Raw genomic sequence first — 17275 nt, forward strand, 5'->3', positions numbered from 1 at the left:
TGGTGCCTTCAGGAAAGAAAGTTTCCTAATATGAAGACCTAAACTTTTCAGATGGTTTGTGTATTTAAAGAGGCAAAATTACCCATAAGGTGCCCTGTTTTACCGTCACGTTCATCATCACGACACAACACGCCAGTTTGATTGACAGATGACTTAGACACAAAGTAGCCTTGTTTAATTGTCTTCAATTATAATGGTAGCATTCAGTGGGTAGGACTTAGGGGCCGTTCACAAACACTTGTTGGGGGCCTGATGTAAAAAAATTCATCGCGAACATTTTTCGGGGCCCCCTTTACAGACCTCTAAAATTTCGGGGCCCCCCTTTTTGACATGAAAATCATAGGTCAACCCCATAGAAAAGCATACATACTCAATTTTGCCAGGAAAATTTGTGGTCATTTTTTTCAGGCCCCCCCTTAAGGGGAGTCAAAACTTTTCAGCCTGCCCCCTTTTTGCATCAGGCCCCCCTAACAAGTGTTTGTGAATGGTCCCTTGGGGGCTGTGCATAATTATGAGCCCGGGGGATTTCTGAACAACTTGTCAAAATTTGCTTCCCCCCTCACTGCTTGCCAAAAATCACTTGCCCCCCCCTGTTGGCCCGCCAAAAATCTTTGCCCCCCCCCTTTGCACATGCCAAATATTTGGGATCTCAATTTGAAATCCTGCATGGTCTAGATAAATGTTCTGAGTCAAGCGCAGCAAGCAGGAAAATTTGCATATTAAAGCGTGTCCGTACTGTTTTCCTTAAGGCCGTGTGTCCTGAACTGGCCACCCTTAGCGTTACATCACAAATATTATGAATTTTTACACCAATCGAGTTTCTAATTAGGTTATCTCCACAATTATTAACCCTAAACTAGCAAAAGTTATATTTTTGAAAAGCTGAAGGCATAAGCAATTCAAATTATATACACAATTCAACGCAATATACAGGGTGACCTTCAAGTTATACAGGGTGGAATATAAAAGATTCAGATAAAAAATGGGTTACTTAATGCATTGTTTATTACCAACTTGCAGTAATAAATTGGAAGTAAACAACATTCTTTTGGTTAGAGGACAGGGGGAGCCTACTGACTTTGGAAGAACCAAAATCAGAGCTGTTTGGTAATCTCGGAATACAGCGTGTCTCAAAGAATGTTAGAATGTTTTACAATTCAACATCATTTGAACTGAAACATTTTGCCCCTAACCCATACAGAAAAAATAAGCCCATATTTAGATTCCTCATCAAATTTCCATTAAGAAAATCTGTACTTTGACTATGATAGGATAAGTAATTACAATTTTACAGTAACTTTTAGATTTTGAAGACATCCGCATTACCTACTACAGTGTTTAATATGAAAACAGGTATTATTGTGTGGAAAAGTTTATATTTTCTAGACTAAACCAATCATAAATGAATAAAAACAATTAGTAAAATTGTTTAGCTGTAAGATCATGAGTGTTTTAGATGCTATAAGTAGAGTTAAAATCCAATTTACAGCCTTTACAGAAGCAGATTATGCACTAAAAATATCAATCCCATAGAGTTTGTGTGTACCACATCCCCCACGTCCACATCCCCCACCTCCGCCACCCTGCCCATTCTGAATTCTATGAAGCACAGTGTCAGTATTAAAAAGGCTAAAGAATGTCTTTTTACAGGGTTAAATTATTTAGCAATAAAATGAGACCACAAGCATGACAATAACTTCTTGCTTGGCAGAGATATCATCATTTAATTTGAGTCGACTTTGGAAAAGCGTAACATCGCCACCTTTTTTGGGTGGCGAGTTCAGGACACACAGCCTAATCCCTTTTTAGAGCGTTTTATTTAAAAGGTGCCCCACGAAAGTGTGCCAAAAATGGCCAAAAATGGCTTCCCCCCCTCCTTCCGGCTTGCCAAAAATTTCTTTCCCCCCAATTTTACCCTCCCACCAGGGCTCATAATTATTGCACAGCCCCTTAAGTAACCTGAAAATCTTTGCCCCCCTTTGCACATGCCAAATATTTGGGATCCCAATTTGAAATGCATTTGACTGCATTCTGTCTAACCATTTCTAACAATATTCACACTACAGCTTCTCATTGGAGTGAATTTTAATGTGGTATGCAAGGCCTTGCATCGAGAGAAGCATTTCTGACAATATTCAAACTGGCGTGATTGGGGCTCGAGCAAACTGGCATATATGAAAATATTGAGAGAGAAAAAATCAGGACTCAGCGGGGATCACGCCATTTAAATTATAATTTGTCGGGCTTGCATCGTTTATTTCTGATCCTCGCATATATTAATTTGTGTTTCGCATTGTCTTACGCCCTGCTAGGGTGAAGCTGAAGCATATAGGCCACCCCCTTCTTCATTATTTAATATATAATTGGCCGCTTGAGACACAATGAGAGAGTTATCATGGGGACTTAAGTTGAGATTGCCCGAGTACCGACTGTGAACTCAGGTTGTACAGTGGTAAAGCTCTGGACCGGTAATCCAGCGACTGGGGTTCAATCCCCGCTGAGTCCTGATTTTTTCTCTCTCAATATTTTCATATGCCATTTTGCTCGAGCCCCAATCACGCCATTTAAATTATAATTTCTCGGGCTTGCATCGTTTATTTCCGATCCTCGCATATATTAATTTGTGTTTCGCATTGTAGGCCCTGCTAGGGTGAAGCATATAGGCCACCTCCTTCTTCATTATTTAATATTCAAACTGATTAGGTTTCTTTGGTGTGAGTTCCGATATGTCTTTTCAGTTTACACTTCCGAGCAAAACATTTCTGACAATATTCACACTGATACGGTTTCTCTTTGGTATGAATTCTGATGTGTCTTTCCAGATGAAACTTCAGAGAAAAAGACCTTTGACAATATTCACACTGATAAGGTTTCTCTTTGGTGTGAGTCCTGATGTGGTATGAGAGGGTTTGCTTTTGAGAAAAACAATTTCCACAATATTCACACTGATATGGTTTCTCTTTGGTGTGAGTTTTGATGTGTCTTTCAAGATTGAACTTGTTAGTAAAAGACTTCTGACAATATTCACACTGATATGGTTTCTCTTTGGTGTGAATTCTGACGTGTCTGTCTAGATTATTCTTGTAAGTAAAACACTTCTGACAATATTCACACTGATATGGGTTCTCTTTGGTATGAGTTCTGATGTGTTTTGTCAGAATACTACTCCGTGTAAAACATTTCTGACAATATTCACACTGATACGGTTTCTCTTTGGTATGAATTCTGATGTGCCTTTCCAGATCAGACTTGTTAAAACATCTGTGACAATATTTACACTGGTACGGTTTCTCTTTGGTGTGAATTCTCGTGTGGTTTGTTTGATTAGACTTGGTAGTAAAACACTTCTGACAATATTCACACTGATATGGTTTCTCTTTGGTGTGAGTTTTGATGTGTCTTTCAAGATTGAACTTGTTAGTAAAAGACTTCTGACAATATTCACACTGATATGGTTTCTCTTTGGTGTGAATTCTGACGTGTCTGTCTAGATGATTCTTGTAAGTAAAACACTTCTGACAATATTCACACTGATATGGGTTCTCTTTGGTATGAATTCTGATGTGTATTTCCAGATCAGACTTGTTAAAACATCTGTGACAATATTTACACTGGTACGGTTTCTCTTTGGTATGAATTCTCGTGTGTTTTGTTTTATTACACTTGTTAGTAAAAGACTTCTGACAATATTCACACGAAAAGGGTTTCTCTTTGGTGTGAATTCTGATGTGCCTTTCCAGATCAGACTTGGTAGTAAAACACTTCTGACAATATTCACACTGATATGGTTTCTCTTTTATGTTTAAGGAGTTACTGCATTGGTACCTTTGCTTCCCGTTGTTATTCAAATGTCTTTCTATCATGCCATTTTTGTTCTGGCAAAGCACACTTTTGTACCTACTAGCCCGCACATATTTAATCAGATGTCTATTAACATGAGCTTTAAATTTGTCCCAATAATAATGATTGAGTCTGCAAAATGCACAAGAATATGGTTTCAGTCTTTTCAATGCCATGCTGATTGCAACATAATAGTGAACTTAAGAAAAACCCAACAATATTCAAAGATGTAGATCAATCAGTTACTGTGTTATACACCTTAAATGCTCAAACCCACCATGCATGGAAGTTGATCGATTCTTGATGTTCTGGAACAATTAAGCAGCAATCAACATGACAAGACCATAATCCTCACTGCCTATCTTAGTTCTATTTCTACCTTTGCTAGTTTCCAATTGCTGAATATATCAGTTGATCAGATGCCTGAAATGTTAAAAACAACATTAATAAATGTTGTATTACACTAGTCGAAAAAGTCAATTCAAAGCACATGTTAATTTCATACTTTTAAGGGACATAACAAGCAGATTTGTACAAAGTATATCAGCAGCCTATACTACACTAATTGCCCAATTGTTTGTACTTTTGAGAACATTTAAACATATTTATTCACCAATCTGCACAAGAACAAATGACAATGATACAAATTAAAGGGATAATCCGAAATAATAGGGAGATTACGTAACTGATGCATGCTTGAACTACATTTTGTACTTTGTTCTCAAAATTGCAAAAAAAATGACGTAGGCAATTAACGTAGCAAGCTGACAATATTGCCTACATATTGCCCCATCAAATGATTAATTGCAATATGGTAAGCACAAATTATGTTTAGGGCTTAGATTATAGCCCGGGGGCGCTCACTAAAAATGGGTGACGATCGAGGATGGGGCCCTCTCGCTATTCTGAAGATCCGCCATTCTGATGGTTCGCTATTCCGAAGGTTCACTTTTCCAAACGTGTAATTTTACCAATCGCTATTCCGAATGCGATTAAAGGTTCGCTATTCGAAATAACGGTTCTCTATTCGAAGGTTCTCTATTCGAAAATTCCCAAAACACAAACAGGTTCTCTATTCCGAAAACAGAAAGGTTCTCTATTCCGAATATGAAAAAAGGTTCTCTATTCCGAATATACAAATATGGGTTCTCTATTCCGAAAACGAATGTTTTTAGTAATTTGACCTCGGATGACCCTTGGGTAACAACAGAGGACCCCGAAATGACCTTCCAAAAATTTGGTTCTAAATGTTGACTGTACCCACCAAGTTTCATGCCCATACGACAGTTTTTAGTACTTTGCCCTCAGATGACCCCTGGGTGACCCCGGATGCCCCCAAAATGACCTACAAATCTTATCAGGTCGAAAACCTCTGGTCGCACACTCTCCACCAAGTTACGTCACTGTACCACATACGGATCTCCAGATAATTTGTTCACAGGGTATTTTGCTTGTTATCTTCTGCCTTCCCCCCTTCCCCCCCCCCCATACTGGCCATCCTGCCTTCCCGCACTTCCCCCATCACTGAGTAGCTTGACACATTTGCCCCTATCACTGTTCAAAATTGAGAGCCAAACAATTTGGCTTTCGGTCAAAACATATTTGACCTTTATGGCTATAGAGCAAATGGTAGACAAAGTTACTGCAGCAGTTGAAAAAAAACGAAATGACTATTGGAATATTTCTGGACTTATCAAAAAAGCCTTTGATACAATCGATCATAAATTACATAAATTAAAACACTATGGCTTTCGTGGTATTGTATTAGAATGGTTCAGAAATTATCTAAGCAACAAAAAAAACAATGTGTTTATTATAATTCAAGATTATGAATCAGATTCACATGATATTATGTGGTGTTCCACAAGGATCAATCCTGGGTCCACTTCTATTTATACTCTATGTCAATGATATAACCAATGCTGAGTGATGCATCTAAAGTACTAGAATTTGTCCTTTTTGCAGACGATACCACCATTTTTTGGTTTAAAGCTAATAAACTGTCAATTAATGCCACCAAAACAAAACACATGATACATTTACGTGGCACACCCAAAATGACATTGATGAATCAATCTTGACCTGCAAATCACACTAGATCACACGGCTTTAGAAAGAGCGCATCAAACTAAATTCCTTGGTGGACGTACTTTATTAATAGACGAATGTTTCACTTGGAAATGTTACATAGATTGTGTATCTAAAACAATTTCAAGAAATGTCGGTGTCATGAATAAATTGAAACATTTTGTTCCAAATCCTATTTTATATACACTTTATTGTACGTTAATATTGCCTTATTTGAATTATGGAGTACTTTTATGGGGAAATACATGTAAAACTTACTTAAAATAAAATTGTAAAAATTCAAAAATGGGCTATAAGGATGGTGGCAAACGGTCACTAAGAGACCACACAGCACCATTGTTTGCTAATTATAACATATTAAAAGTTGAAGATATACACACTTGAATTAGGCTGTACATTGACATGTACAGGCACTCTATAAATGAGCTGCCCTGTTCATTTGATAATCATTTTACCAAACATTCTGACATACATAACTATACAAGACACGATATGTAAATGACCTAAATCTAACCAAAAATAAGACAGTCTTTTCTAAGCATGCCATATGTACAAGAGGTCCTGTTCTTTGGAATTCTTTAGATAAAAATCTTGAAGCTTCAAAATCTTTTAAACATTTCTGTAATCAATTCAAAACTAGTGATCTCTAAATGTAGTTAATCTTTTCCGCGAGCACTCCCCTTCCCTTGTCTTGTCTTTTTGTTATGTTATGTGAAATATTGCTTTCTTTTGTTAATTTCATTTGATTTTAGGAAAGGCTAACTTTCAGACCTTTTTCTTCTTCCAGCCTTTTCCTACATATGTACCGTGTTTGTATATGTCTTTGATTTTTATGGAAATAAAATATGAATGAATGAATTATGAATGAATGAATGAATGAATGAATGAATGAGCAACTTATTCCAAATTTCAAGAAAACATTTGACCTCAAATGACATTGGGTGACCTTGAAATGACCTGGAAATTATGTAACACAACTTCATAATAGACCTTCATACTTCACCTATGGCCCAAGTTTCCATGCAATAGGATTTGAACTGATCATCTGCGAGCATTTAATCAAAACTTTAACCAAATTTGTCATACATATACAGCCGGATATACAGCCGGATATACAGCCGAACATATATGGACAGGTTATAAAGTCTCCTGCTTATCAGGCGAGACAAAAATGCCCAAATGTCCTGTGAGAATAAAATTAATAAATTTGTTACCAACATTAAAATGTTTTCAAACTTTTATTATCTCAATCAAAGCCTGATTCAGATTACTTTAAAGTTAAATGGGCCTATAAACAGGTCCCTTCAGATTGTAGAGAGTATTAAAAGAACATTTCACAAGACTTTAGTCATACATTTGATGTCCGTGGTTTATTTTGTGTAGCATTATGTGCGATATGTACAAGAAAACCAGGTTCTCATCTGCAGTGCAGTAGTGAATCAACTATATCTAACACAATAATAAAACAATTGTTTATTAAAAACATTCAGTTTTTAGTTTTGAACATACGCTTTGAGACCTTTACAATGCTGTGGCCTGACAAACACTGACCTCAGTTTAAGGTCATTACTTTGAGAAACCCATTTCTGGCAATACCCTTATGAAAATGGCAAGCATATTTGCAAGCTTGCAAAGTGGTTGCGCATGCTTGCATTATGCAAGATTGCGCAAAACAATTCTGCACGCTTGCTAAACAATTCTGCATGCTTGTGCAAGCTTATTTTTGGAACAATACGGGCATGCGCAAGCAGGCAAATAGGAGTCCGTAGCATGCTTGCAATAAGCATGCATGCACTGTTTGCTTGTTGCATGCTTGCGTTGAGCATGCTTGCGCCCTGCATGACTCGATCACCGCGTGCTTGCCTCTGCATGCTTGCAATTGCTTGCGCAGTCATCTAAAAGCTTGTGCAAGCTTTTATTTGGAACAATATGGGCATGCGCAAGCTTTCACTGCAAGCACCCGCAGTGTCTTGGTTGATGCATGCGCAAACAAGCCCATCTTTCACAAGCATGCGCAAGCTTGCAATACGCAGCCATGTGAAAGCTTGCAATGCACTTGCCAAATGTGCGCACGTTGGGATATAGACATCATACTCACACTGACAGGAATTCTCTTTAAATTATGATGTGTCTTGCAGATAAAATCTAATGTGTTTTCTCAGATTATTCTTCTGAGTAAAACTCTTCTGACAGTGCTCTAACTGCTAGGGTTTCTCTTTGGTGTGAATTCTGATGTGTCTATTTAGATTAGACTTGTTAGTAAAAGACTTCTGACAATATTCGCACTGACATGGTTTCTCTTTGGTATGAATTCTAGTGTGTATCTTCAGATAAGATTTTTGGGTAAAACATTTCTGACAATATTCACACTGATATGGTTTCTCTTTGGTGTGAATTCGGATGTGGCTTTTCAGATTACCGTTTTCAGTAAAACATTTCTGACAGAACTCACATTGAAAGGGTTTTTCTTTGGTATGAATTCTGATGTGTTTTTTCAGATGAGACATGTAAGTAAAACATTTCTGACAATATTCACACTGATATTGTTTCTCTTTGGTATGAATTCTAGTGTGTACATTCAGATCAGATTTTCGGGCAAAACATTTCTGACAATATTCACACTGATATGGTTTCTCTTTGGTGTGAATTCTGATGTGGTCTTTAAGACTATGTTTGCGAGTAAAACACTTCTGACAATATTCACAATGGTAGAATTGCTTTTTGGTATGACTTCTCATGTGTTTTATCTGACTAGACTTGTTGGTAAAATACTTCTGACAATATTCACACTGATATGGTTTCTCTTTGGTATGAGTTATAATGTGTACCTTCAAATTAGATTTTTGGGCAAAACATTTCTGACAATATTCACACTGATATGGTTTCTCTTTGGTGTGAATTCTGATGTGGTCTTTAAGATTATGTTTGTGAGTAAAACACTTCTGACAATATTCACACTTAAATTGTTTATCTATATTCAAAGAGTTATTAAATTGATAATATAGATTTCTGTGGTTATTCAAATGCCTTTCCAGCTCAACGCTTTTTGACAAGATTTTCTGGCAAAACAAACTTTTGTATCTACGAGCCCGAACATATTTAATCAGATGTCTGTTAACATGGGTTTTAAACTTGTATAAAGAATAATGCTTGAGTCTGCAAAATCCACAAGAAAATGGTTTCAAATGTTTCATCGCCATCTGTAGCTCCGTTGTTGTTTGCAACATGAATTTAGTAAAGTTGTTTTCTTTAAACTTCCGTGGTCCGAGCTGTGCGCCAAGCGTCTACGAGCGTACACACAGAAAAAATAAGCAACGCACTTGACAACAAGTCGGTTGACCCATTGGTTGTCTGTTCGGCGCGTAGTAGGCGACCTTGTCACTTTTACGCAATCGCAATACACCAGCGCGCACCCCACCACGGAAGTTTAAAGAAAACAACTTTAGTGAACTTTAAAGCAGGCCTATATGCAGATAGTACCCACCATGGAATTCAATTCTAGCAAAGATGTCCTTGGGTGGAACAGCAAACAGACCACAATCCTCACTGGCTTCAGTCTTAGTCCTGATTCTACTTGAATTATTTAGTTTCCAACTGGAGATATATCAGTGGATTACCTGAAATTGTTAAACAGTAATAAATATTTGGTAATATCATCTAAAATGTTATTGTTAAACCACATGTTGTTTAAACCAGTTCATTAGGCTAAAAAAATGCTGTCTCAAAGCCCGCGGCAGTTTAAAAAAACGAATGCAGAATGTGTTGTAGTTTTTTACAATTTTTTAAAAGATTCTTTAAAACTCTTGAATTAAGGGATCGAAAATGAGCGTTTATTGCATTTCGACAGTATTTTTTGTGGGACATGAGAGCACCTCAGACCTATCGAATTGCATTCTGAATACGAAGCATCTCTTTCTGATATCAAATAATTTTCATTTTTTGAAAATCACAATATAATACAAATTTTATGACAAATTATAAAAATTTGATATTTTTCAAATGTTTGATATATAACAGTCCTCGAAGTAAATTATATAAATCTAATGATATATTCTTAAAGTGTATGTAGCAGGGAGGAAAAGCCGACGGTCAATTGAACATTTTGACCTTTCATATTGAAGATATGGATTTTTTTCCCAAAAAGACCTTTTTTTTTTTTGGTGTTTTGGGAAAAAATCCATATCTTCAATACAAAAAGTCAAAATTTTCAATTGATCGTCGGCTTTTCATCCCACCTACATACACTTTAAGTATAAATCATCAGATTTATAAAGTTTACTTCAAGTACTGTTAAATATCAAAAATATCAATTTTTAATGATTTGCCATAAAATGTGTATTAAATTGCAATTTCAAAAATCAAAATTATTTGATATCAGAATGACATTCTTCGTATTCAGAATGCAATTCGATATGTCTGATGTGCTCTAATGTCCCAAAATAAATACTGTCCAAACGTTCATACCCCAGCCCTTAAGGGGTGGCATTTTCTTCGGAAGGGTGCATGGGTCCCAAATATACTCATATATACTATGGTCATAGAATTTTTAGACCAAAAATAGGGGGGTTATAATTTGTCAACACCCAAAATAGGGGGGTTATAGAATTATTAAGGGCTGGTGACTCAAATTTTCGCGCCCTGCCCGCACATTCTTTGCATTCTTTAATTTCACAATCAAAATGTGCATACAATCTATAGCTATATTTACACTTACGATGAAAATTTGAATGCGCTCTGAGCACTGTCTTCGCTCTTAGCTTTTGGCGTGCTCCGCGCCTTAGTTCCAGCAATGAAAAATTTAATTGTCTTGAGTCTGTGTAGGTGGAAGAGGGTCATAAACCCAAGACAGAGTCGCAAAAAAATTTTGGCATGATAAGAGGGGTCATAAAAAATTGACTCCGGTCACTGACATATTGCCAGCCCCCTAAGATGTCATTTGCCAATCATTGCGAGTGCTCAAAAGTAACGTCACAGCATAAAAGTGTGGCTCATATAGTGAAGTACAAATTGTTTAAACAATGCAAACTTATATCAAATCCAAGTAAATTTTCTTCATAATATTTCTCAAAATGTCATGACTTCAGCTGAAATGGATGCCCTAAGAAAAACAAAAGTGTGTGGATCGATCGACACTTTGAGACATAGCATTTTTTAACATTTAATACGAGGGGCAGTCAGTATGTTTTAAGAGTTGACTCGTGACGTCATATGTGGATTGTTTTCATGGCATTTCTCAATGATTACATAAACACTGTACCTTTGTTTTTCAAACAACACATGTCAAAAATATATCATACACATGATTACGTAACAGCATTAGCATAAAATCAATAGACTAGGGACACTGCCAAATCACCCAAAAAGGCGGGCCTTTAAATTACAGCAAAGACACGTGTTTAAAATGTCCGAGAACAGCAAATGTAAAAGGTGCATATGGCTAGTTTTTAGGCAGGAATAAACACTAGGTCCTCAATTTGCATTTGGTAAAATATGAGACTTGCCATTAAACTTTGGTGGAAATGGGGCGTCTGGAAACTTCAACAACTTTAGAGCTTGAATGGAAGCAAAATTATTACTGCAAAAATGGCGAAAACGAAAAAGCAGTTATTACAATGACATTAATTATGAAACAGACTAAAATATAATGACTGGTCACGTGTGAGAGCTGGTACTCAGTGCGATGATAACTGGTGCAAATCAAACAACAATCTGCGCATGCGTAGGTAGGATGACCGATACAACATGGTGGAAATTCACAAAAATTGCAAAATTCCATGGAAATAGGGCCTAAAATATTACAAAATGCTATGAAAATTTTAATTTTAATATTCATATGAATTTTTATAGATGATCTCAACCTGAAATGAACAGAAAAGTTTTAAAAATAAATTTCTCATTCAAACAATGGCCTCTCTGTACCACTACTTTTTGTATAAATGTAACAATAGTATAATATAAGTTATATTTTAATCACGGATTCAAATATTTTCTAGGGAGACTCCCGTTTTAATGTTTGGAGATTAGTCAACAGAACTGGCAAAAAAACTTAAATTTCCATGTTTGCTATTTTTGGCAATATCAAGATATTTATAGAAAGAAAAGCCTTGTTACATATTTGACCACACATTTTAAATAAACTAAAACCTTTACAGCCCAACAAACATGGTTTTATGAACTGGTAGTCTGTGTTCTATTACTGTTCCAAAAGGCAGCACTCTCCATTCTTTAATTCCCGAGAAAATATAGAAAATACAGCAATACCTCATTTCAGCCTCTTATTTCCCGTAACAAAAACGACTCAATTTCACCAGGTGACTCTAGACCATTGATTTTATGCTAACGCTGTTACATAATCATGTGTGTGATACAATTTTTACATGTGTTGTTTGAAAGACAAAGGTACAGTGTTTATATAATCATTGAGAAATCCCATGAAAAAAATCCACATGTGATGTCACGAGTCAACTCTTAAAACATACTGACTGCCCCTCGTATAAGAGGACAGAAATATGCGTATACTTGTTTTGAACTACCGTATATAATATTTGGGCTAGGTTTTACAATAAGGTATGCCACCATGAGCTAGCTGTGCTATTTTGTGAATTCTTCTGTTCTCAAAATGAGAGGGTGAGCATATTACAGGAGTGGTATACCCCCGATGCTTTAATTCTAAAAGGCCACTCCACTATAATTTATTATTACAAGAACAGCTCTCACTAGGCTTCTTATATCCAGGGCTGTCAACTCTCACGCATTGGCCGTGAGTCTCACGCATTGGGTCACTTTCTCACGGTCTCACGCCAAGGTAGTAAAATCTCACGCCCAGGTAATAAATCTCACGCAAGAAGCTGAAAAATGAGTAAAATCTCACGCATCGTCATGAATAATTTGTTGTTCCTACCCCCCCCCCCCACCCCCTGCTTCTCACAGTCTCGAGCACCATGTGGCTCAAATAATCATCGGTCAAAATGAACGTCATTGGAGTCGGCAAATCCCGGTACGCTTCTGTCTCACGCCAAGCAATTCCAAAAAGTTGACAGCCCTGTTATATCCCAACCACAGGATCAATTTCATTTAAAAGTTTGATTCAGATTGTTTTAGTGATAAAACTTCTTTGTAGGACATCTGAAAAGCTAAAATCTTTGAAAAATACCACATCAGATAGCAAAAACAATGGGGTTGGCGGTTGCAGAATGTCCAAAGATATTATTCTTTTGATTTTACAAGTTGACCTCAAATGACCTTTGACATCAGTGTGTTACAATAAACACCATCCATTACATAAAAGTTCCCATGGTGCAGCAGCTCATGTATGGCCCAAGTTTGGTTCCAATAAAAGATTTGAACTGTTACCCGAGTAGTTTTTCATTTTCATTTACAAATTACCACAAATGACTTTTGACCTCAATCTTGGATACTGATACTACTCATACGTGAAGGTGGGGCATAACGGACCCCCGGGGCAAAACGGAACCACCTGGAAAAATAGGCCTTGGCAATACTGCCGTCTATGCAAATTATATTGAGGAACACAAGTATGGCTACGAGGATTTACAACAAAAATTTTATCTGAAACAATCCACTGACATTCGAGCAACTATCGAGCCAAAAAATTACTACCCGTCTGGTGTAAGATATGTAGATGTTAAATGCGCTGAAATTTTACTTCATTAATATCGGATTCCCAAATAATTGTGTATATTGTAAACATGAAGGTACTAGCCATGAGCTGTATTAAGTGCATGGCCTATATGCTACGATGTATTATGCATGCAACCAATTTCTAAAAAATCGGGTATGGGGCAAAAGCGGAACCCTAGGTGCGGGCGTTTTGTCCCACAGATGGGTTCCGTTTTGCCCCAATTGGACATAACTTGTCTTCACTCAAGGAAATGTAGGCGTTATCTAGGGGCCTACTCGAACATGGTAAACACTTCGCTGAAACATAGACATATAACTAGACCTACCTGATAGAATTAATGATTAAAAGTTAACCACTTACTCCACAGAGATGGTAGGCCTACTGAATATTTCTTTCTAATCAAATATTGGTCATACATATTATAGGCCTACTAGGCCTATAAGAAGTTAACCACTCACTCCACAGAGATGGTAGGCCCACTTAATATTGTAACTGAATATAGGCCTACATATAACTAGGACTAGGGCCTACCGATGGAACAACTAATATAAGTTTGCACCCAGGGTGCCGTTTTGCCCCATAGGGGGTTCCGTTTGCCCGATAGTGGGGCAAAAGGGTTTTTTTTTTTTTGAAAATATTTCTTCATTTTTATAAAAAATTGTAAGATTCAAGTTATATTGGTTAATGGTATATTAAAGGTAAATACAAACTTCAACTGAATATATAATTTTTACAGTCATATTACTTATGGTGACGTCACAGAGCATCCTCAAAGTTAAGTGTTCCGTTATGCCCCACCTTCCCCTACTACGGTACCCATAATGTAGATAAATTTAAACGTTCATATATATATATATATATATTTCTTTTAATTTTCAGCTTATTTTACATGTTAACCTCAAATAACCTTTGACATCATGACCTTAAACACCACCCATTACATGAAAGCTCCCATGGTGCAGCAGCTATATGGGCCAAGTTTAGTTAATTTATTGTTCATCAATTGCTTTTAAAAAGTGAAGGATAAGTCATGTAAATGCCGTATTTTGTCTAAAATACACAGCTTTCGGCTGAACTACTAACAGGCTATATGTTAGCACAGCTATGACAATGACACAGGTACCAAAATCTGAATTTTGATGATTTTTACGATCGTCCAGATGAGCAAACCACAGAATGGGCCTTTAAGTTTCATTGGAAATTTAATAATTTCAAAATGCTTGTAAACAAAACTTTTTTTTTTTTTTTTTTTGAAAAATGTAGTTATCATTTTTTCCTTAAAATTATTTCTGCATTTCTCAATAAAATAATCACCCACCCCCCTAAAAATGCACACGGCCTACAGAAAATAAACTAGTTGTTTGCGTCAGTTCCTGACACCTTCTAAATACAGGTTTGACGATCATGTGACAAATCGAATCTGTGACATCAATATTGATATAGATATCAATTTACATACCCATTGGCATTGGCTGTTCCATTTAATTTACATATTCCCTCTAAAATAATGGCCCAAAATAGCTGTTCCATTTAACTTACATACTCCCTCTGAAATGGCTATTCCATTTAATTTACATATATCCCTCTGGAATAGCTTTCCCCTAATCAAATTGCATATTGTGAATTTCAATCTATCAAATTGCATAGCTTCAATAAGGCGACGAAAAAAGAAAACCCTGTTCTACAGGCCCGACCGACCCAGATTTTGAACAAATTGGGGGGGGGGAAATTCCTGTACAAATGAATGCCCACCCAAATTTCGGAAATTTCAGGAACAATTTTTTTTTGGTACTTTCTCAAATTGCAAATTATTTTTGGTGATTTTTTTGTGTTATTTCAACAAAAAAACAAAAAAAAAGCCGCTTGACCGACCCTAGTTAAAGATCCGTCCTCCGTAGAACAGGGTTTCTTTTTTCGTCACTTAAAGAGAGATTATTTACCTAGCCGTAACTTTCATCATGGCTAGGGCTTGAAATGCACTCCGTTCTTATTGTTGAGTAGGCGAATCTGATACTTCTTCCGATTCTTTCGTCAAACCACCTTTTAAAATGCTACTAGTGCCAGACGCTTACATCGATCTCGACAAAACTTGGCCACAAGAAGCACTGACCCAAGCTCATTCAAAGTATCATGTAGGGGTTATTAGAAGTCATTATGTAAAAATCTTTAAAATGTGCCAGGCGCTTGACCCAATTTCGACCATTATTATGTTTTGATGAATCCAAGTGTGTGAAAATATTGGATCCAAAACAATAATGATAAAATTGGATTATTTACGCCCAATATTTATTGGTCTCGCTATGAGTTTTTTAAAATATTGACTCGACTCCGTCTCGTCCAATATTTTAAAACTCATAGCTCGACCAATAAATATGGGCTCAATCGATCCAATTTTATATCAAACATGGGCATATGAACCACTGACCCAAGCTTCATATAAGTTGTTCACCGATAGGGCTCAAAGGTCAAATTTTAAAATTGGTCCAATCGAGCTCTAACTCAACAGGTATGATCCTTACGACATTCCTAACATGTTTAAAATATTCATGACCCCAAAGGTTTAGGGGTCAAAGGTCGGAAGTTAAAATTGATCTGATCGAGCTCAAATTCAACAGGAATGATCCTTACATCATTCTAAATATGTTAAAAATATTTATGACCCGAAAGGTCAAAGTTTAGGGGTCATTTTGTCAAAGGTCATTTTGGGGTAATTTCTGCTTAACTGCTACAGCTAGGTTTAGATCTATAGATAGATCTAGTTTGTTACTTCTTTTTCCTTGTTTTAAAAAAAAATGTAGATTTTTTTTTAATTATTTTTTTTAGATTTTTTTTTTTTTAATTTCATTTTTTTATATTTTATTTTTTTTGAAATTTTTTTTTTTGGGTTACTCATTTAAGTGGATGTTTTAATGTTGTAATTATTTCCAGATAAAGTATAAGGATTTCAGTTGAAAACCCCTAAGGTTGAATAAGAAATTAAATTTAAAAAATGAATGCAAACTAGCCCTTCAATCCAAATTCTGCAATACATGTATTGAAAGTCGACTGCTTGTTATCTCACGTAATTGAATAATAATAATAACCGTGTCAGATTGAACTGACACCAATTTTTTTCAGGAATTTCTTGTTTAGCCTTTCAATATAACTTCCTTGGAGAATAAAGTGCATTGATCCAATTAATAGATCACCAAAATTCAAATGTTTTCAAACTTTTATTCTCTCAATCACAGCCTGATTTTGTGCAATATTACAATGAAAACCATGCAGGTTCTCATCTGCAGTAGTGGATCAATTATATGTAACATGTTAATAAAACAAAATTATTAAAAAAACAAATTCCGCTTTCAATTTTGGACACCAGAGGAGCTTTGAGACGTTTAAAATGATGTGGTCTGACAATGACCTTAGGCCAAAAAAACCTTGTTTGCTAGTGTCCTCGACCGTAGCACTTAAAAAATTTTTTTACAACTTTCCCCAAAAAGTCATATTTTCATCTGAAAAACTGAAGATATCAAAGAAATGTCATAAAAATAATAATAATAATAATAAATAATAAGAAGAAATTTATTAAAAGCGCACTAATGCACACAAAGCGGCCTCTAGGCGCTGAATACATAATCTTACTATAAATAGGCTAATGTTGTATGTGTGTATGTATGTATGTAAGGGTGCATGTATGTATGTATGTATATGTGGTTTATGTAA

The 17275-nt window shown here is 36.1% G+C and overlaps 1 protein-coding gene across 1 annotated transcript in view; it reads right to left on the bottom strand.

Annotated features, from left to right (window-relative positions):
* Window positions 1-1921: 1921 nt before the first annotated feature.
* LOC140157233 (uncharacterized) overlaps window positions 1922-17275 on the bottom strand; it is a 137825-nt gene continuing 122471 nt past the window's right edge. The window contains exons 9-10 of the mRNA XM_072180357.1: window positions 9413-9545; window positions 1922-4263 (exon numbers count right to left, since the gene is read on the bottom strand). Of these exons, the coding sequence (XP_072036458.1) occupies window positions 2700-4016 (1317 nt within the window). The 5' untranslated portion in view covers window positions 4017-4263; window positions 9413-9545 and the 3' untranslated portion in view covers window positions 1922-2699. The remainder of the gene's footprint in view (window positions 4264-9412; window positions 9546-17275) is intronic.

Source organism: Amphiura filiformis, chromosome 7 (genome assembly GCF_039555335.1).
Source record: "Amphiura filiformis chromosome 7, Afil_fr2py, whole genome shotgun sequence".
Lineage (NCBI taxonomy): Eukaryota > Metazoa > Echinodermata > Ophiuroidea > Amphilepidida > Amphiuridae > Amphiura > Amphiura filiformis.